The sequence below is a fragment of the Cannabis sativa genome, chromosome 8, assembly GCF_029168945.1.
Source record: "Cannabis sativa cultivar Pink pepper isolate KNU-18-1 chromosome 8, ASM2916894v1, whole genome shotgun sequence".
Lineage (NCBI taxonomy): Eukaryota > Viridiplantae > Streptophyta > Magnoliopsida > Rosales > Cannabaceae > Cannabis > Cannabis sativa.
In genome coordinates this window covers 3239824-3245424 of record NC_083608.1, presented here as the reverse complement: position 1 = coordinate 3245424, position 5601 = coordinate 3239824, and the positions used below count along the sequence as shown (strand labels likewise).

At 30.4% G+C, this 5601-nt stretch overlaps 1 protein-coding gene across 1 annotated transcript; it reads left to right on the top strand.

Annotated features, from left to right (window-relative positions):
* The first annotated feature begins 1445 nt into the window (after positions 1-1445).
* LOC115698919 (extracellular ribonuclease LE) lies at positions 1446-3251 on the top strand. The gene is made up of 4 exons (XM_030626122.2): positions 1446-1655; positions 1769-1924; positions 2282-2480; positions 2845-3251. Exons 1-4 carry the CDS (start codon positions 1554-1556, stop codon positions 3066-3068), a joined length of 681 nt encoding a protein of 226 aa, XP_030481982.1. The 5' UTR covers positions 1446-1553; the 3' UTR covers positions 3069-3251.
* Positions 3252-5601: the final 2350 nt, after the last annotated feature.

The following is a 5601-nucleotide window of genomic DNA, read 5'->3' as shown; positions in this document are numbered from 1 at the left end:
GAGATTCCCTCATAAATATCAGTAACCGAATCTTGTTGTAGATATTATTTATTTAAATAATTAAATATAACTTAATTAAAAGATTTAACTAATATAAATAGAATCAAGATTTGAGAAATCAGACTAACACTTTGACATCAATTTACACTATTATTTTTGAAATTATAGAGGAGATAAGCAAACTATTTTCTCTCTGAGTTATTCTTGCTCATGTCTTGAGAACTCAATAAGAACAAAAGTTATATATTTTATCCTAATAGCTAGCCACAATACTATTCCTAGTGTGTGGTGGATTGATAGACTTTAAGAGGTATATTCTAAACTTATTATTTTATTATTTTAATTTAATGTACATTCATTTGGAGATCCAATAGGACATGGTACTATGATAATCGGACAATACAAAACTTTTTCGTACCTAATTTAGTACCATAAAACTAATAGATCGGATCCGGACCGAGACCCAAGAACCAGGATTGGTCCCAAACTCGAGTTCGGTACCCAGATCTGGGACGGGGGACCCGGAGTTGGATTAGATCCAAAAAAAATTAAATAATATATACTAATAAAAGATTAAAATGGATATATTTTTTTTTTAAAAAAAAAAAAAGATGATACGTCGGGTATGATTAGATCAGATTCAAATAAATTTGATCGGATCTGAACTGTACCAAGTATCTAATCTAGTAGGACAGGACGAGGTGAAAAGATCGGATCATAGTTGGATCCGATCCCCATCCGATCCATTTACAATATTAAATCTAGCCCGGTTAAAATGTCGCTTTCAAAGAGACGAAAACAAAACAAAGCATTGTCTAGGTAGCAAGCTCCAACACAATTTGTGTAAGGTGTGTACGCAGACTCTTGTTTCATGATTTTCAGTATGAAAGCAATTATGTTATGTAGGGCTATATGGACAAATAATTGGCTTCGTAACACATAAACTCACCAGCCAAACAAGTCTAACAGCTGATAGCTACATCGTCCTCTGTTATCATGCCATGTGTCATATTCATACATATAACTAGTTTGACTTTCTCAATCATTCAGGATTCTCATTGGTTACTATACACATATATATTTTGAACAACTTATTGGTTACCATTACAGAAACTCCAAACTAATTATTGTATTGTTAGGACTCTTCGAAATCCTTTCAAATTATGGCAAAATGAAAAAAAAAAAAAAATGTCGTTTCAACACTGAGGAACAGGATATTTTATTGGATAATTTTGTAGCTTTGAGATTTTTTTTTTATTTAAAAAAAAAAAAGTTAATAAAGAAAGAAAGAAGCTAAATTAACGGACATAATAAATTAATAAAAAAAAGTGAGCCGATATGGCAATGATGATAGTGACGGTTTTCACACGTAAAAAATGAAATGAGACATTTTAGAGCATATACTCATATCATTTTGCATGCTGCCCTGTCCGGCAAACTTCCTATTTTGTCCTATAAATAACACTATGTTTAGTAACTACCAATATCAATTCATTGTATTTCATAATTGATATCATATAGACACATTGAAAGAAAGAGAAAAAAAAAATAGTATGAAGCTGTACTCTTTTTCATGGGTTCCTCTTTTAGTACTTGCAAATCTCTCCCTTCTTTGTGTTTCTGAGGATTTCGATTTCTTCTACTTTGTCCAACAAGTGAGTGATTTATTTATTTATTTATTTTAATTTTACCAACAGAATCATAATATGTATTCGTATAAGATATTAAAGGTTTTTGTTTCTTTCTTTTGTGGGGTTAAATAATGAAGTGGCCAGGTTCGTACTGTGACTCGAAACAAAGCTGCTGCTATCCAACGACAGGAAAGCCTGTAGCAGATTTTGGGATTCATGGTTTATGGCCTAACTATAAGGACGGATCGTACCCTTCAAACTGCGATCCCAACAATCCCTTCGATCAATCTCAAGTAAGTATTATATTTCTATTTAGTAAAGACTGAATATTGATTTTGGTTTCACGATGAAGATGCCCATTTATTATGCACTCTATCGATCAATATATTACAATAATATAATATTACTGGACAAATGATCACGCGCGCATGTGCCTCTAGTGTCATACACGTTTCCGGATTTTGGGAATCTTACTACTTCTCATGCCTTTTGTCCTTTTACATTTCTACTTTGCCGTATATATGACCAGAAAACGACAAATATAAACAACGTTTGTCATTGAAATATTATATGTTAAAAATAATCCCGAACAATGATTAATAGAAATGTTATTTGGAGTTGGTGTATTGATTTTTAAATATATGGCGCAGATATCAGACTTGTCCAGCGGTTTACAAAAGAACTGGCCAACACTAGCATGCCCAAGTGGGAGTGGGCTGAAATTTTGGGAACATGAATGGGAAAAACACGGGACTTGCTCAGAGTCTGTGCTTGACCAACATGCTTATTTCCAAACTACTCTCAACCTCAAAAGGAAACTAAATCTTCTCCAAGTGCTTAAAGATGCAGGTATATACACATATATATTTTACTAATTTTCCTTGATGTCAAACATCATTATATATACATATACTTAAGATGTGGATTGCGGACACTGATTAGAAGATTTGTAACCATAAATAGTTGAAAAAAAATTGAAGACAGTCAATAATGGTGGTGAGGAATTACTCCTGAATTTGAGAATCAATATGTTATTTCTTCAAATACTAATTAATTAGATGTCTTTCCATAAAAATAGATTGAGAATATATCCATTCTTGAATTCTACATTAATTACTGGCCTTAGTATGTTTTTGGATAAAATATAATTTCATACATAAATTATTATAGAATTGGATTAATCATGAAAATGAATATTTGTATGTATGTATAGGAATACAACCAAATGGACAAGTTTACAGCATAGAGAATATCAAAGAAGCTATTCAAAATGGGATTGGCTACACTCCGTGGATAGAATGCAATGTGGACTCGTCAGGGAACAGCCAGCTTTACCAAATTTACGTGTGTGTGGACACCTCTGGTTCCAACCTCATTGAATGCCCAGTTTTTCCCAATGGAAAATGCGCTTCGCAGATCGAGTTCCCATCCTTTTAGGAAGCTCACTCATTAAATTATGGCTTTGTACTTATCGAATTAATAAGTACATTTCATCCTTTAGATTCCAATAACTTTTTAGCTTGTATTATTCATAATTATGGTTCTTCTGGTGTCTTAACAAAACATCTTTTCGTCACTTGTGAAACTACCAAAAATATAAATGTAATTATATTTTCCGTATATGTTATCTACTGATTAAAAACGATATAAACCTCTCAAAAAAAAAAAAAAAAAAAACAGTAAAAAGAATAACACCCTCCAAACAATACTACAAAATTGAGCTTTAGAGGCAGTTTTTAAGGTCTTTCAGCGTCGATTTTGGTAAAATTTGCTAACGAGGTTGTTCCAAGCGAGACTATGTAGGGGTTAAAAACAACCCATAAGGACCCTATGGCGTCGGTTAGTATGAAATAACCGACTCCATAAGAGCTTCTATGTTTTTTTTTTTTAGTTTTAAAATTTTGTGTTTTTACAAAATTTTTATAAATAAAAAATTAAATTAAAAAGAATAAATACACATTTATGTTATTATTATTTTTTTGAATGAAAATAAACTTTATTAGATAGAAATATCCACTAAAACAATGGACTAAAGAGCAAGGGGAACATCGCTCTCAGTAAAACGACGACCTGACCAATAATAAGCACCACGTGTCATACAGTGTGCGGCTTAGTTAGCAGACCGTTTAACATGACCAATAGAAACATTACTTAAAGAAGATAAAATAGATTGACAATCTTGAACAAATAGACAAAAAAATAGAAGGCATAGAAACCGAACTAAAAATAGCTTGAACAACTAAAATGCAATCCGTCTCTAAAATAACATTTGACTTGTTATTCCTTTTTATCCAACTAAGTGTCTCTTTGACACTTAGAATTTTTGCAATCTCGGGTCGGCAACTGACAGAAAAAATAGTTGAAAACGCCTCAACTATCCGATCATCACAGCCGCGGGCTACAAACCCAGTACCAATCTCATTTGTGTCTTCAAAAATAGCCCCATCCACATTGATTTTTAACTGTCCAGCAGCTGGTTTGGACCAGTGGTCTCTTGTGTCAGTGCGATTGGAAGACAGGGAGACCGAGTCCAGCCGCTTAGACTGAGCACACTGCCATTGTCGAAGAGTGGTCGAGCCAGCCAAACAACCTTAGCAGCACTACAACTTTTACCATTCCAAAGCATATCATTCTGAGCCTTCCGAATTGCCCAATCAACCATGACAACTTCTTCAACCAATCTCGTATTGCCTACTGCCAACACTTCCATAAACCAATCAAAAAAATTAGTTGCTGCATAATGACCAACACCTAACGCAGATCTGAGCCAACACGAATGAGCCAACACATTTATATTACTTTAAGTGTTTGTATATTAGTTATTTTTTAATAATATTTTATATTTTATAATATGTGTTTGTATTTTTATTTTAGTATTATTTTTATAATTTTTAAAGTTATATTTTGTATTATAAATTGTATATTGAATAATAAATAATGTGTAATACTTTAATTTTTATGTATTTTAATAATTTTATACATTTAAATTTTATAATATGAGTTTGTATTTTTCTAGTATATTAGTATCTTTTTTATAATTTTTTAAGTTATATTTTGTAAAATAATTAATATTTTGAATAATAAATAATGTGTAATATTTTAATTTGTTGTTTTACTTAAAATAAATTAATAGAATTTTTGTGTTAAGTATTAGAATCAATGTTCAGGATGTATTTGTTAATTCTTATAAAAGTAGGTTAAAGAAAGCATACCTAATTCTACTAAAATTTCAATAGCATAACAACTACAATTGAACGTTCCCAAAAAATTTAAAGCTATTAATAACAACAAAACACAATTTAAAATAATATAAAACAATCACAACAGCATTTAGGAATATAAAAATTTACTACTCATCTGATCACAGTACATATATTCACAGAACTTATTTCACTATGTATGCATATTTATATTGAAACTCATCTAACATGTATATTATTCCACCCGTTGATCGGACCGCAGTACAATATATTGCAAAACCTACTAAATTACTAGTTAGTAACTAACTATAGTATTCTAAATATAATTTGTAACTAACTAGTAACTATTTTTACTATAACAAACTATATAATAATTGGCGATCCTCATGCATTCATGATTTATCCATAACAAAAATTAAGAAACAAATCATAATAACTTAGTTTAAGAGAAACTTATATCAAATAATTTTATTCTAATTTTACTAAAATTTCTGCAACATAACGACTATAATTGAACATTCTCAAAAAATTTAAAGTTATTAATAACAACAAAAATATCTAAAACAATATGAAACAATAAGTGATGATGAGTTACATGAATTTTAATCATCATTGCTTTTATCATTAATGTTTTAATTCGAGTTTTCTGAGTTCTAGGATAATAGAATTTAAGATTCTAGTTCTAGAAACATAATTATCTTTACTTTAGCTTAAGTTTTATGATACATTTTTGGTACGTTTCAATTTTATGTGATATTTTATTCATTCTT

What these genes read in the sequence shown, in the direction of transcription:
- LOC115698919 (XM_030626122.2), top strand. Translation starts at nt 1,554, where the DNA reads ATGAAGCTGTACTCTTTTTCATGGGTTCCTCTTTTAGTACTTGCAAAT. An exon ending in ATCCCTTCGATCAATCTCAA is followed by an intron (nt 1,925 to 2,281) that starts GTAAGTATTATA and finishes TATATGGCGCAG; the next exon opens with ATATCAGACTTGTCCAGCGG. An exon ending in CCAAGTGCTTAAAGATGCAG is followed by an intron (nt 2,481 to 2,844) that starts GTATATACACAT and finishes ATGTATGTATAG; the next exon opens with GAATACAACCAAATGGACAA.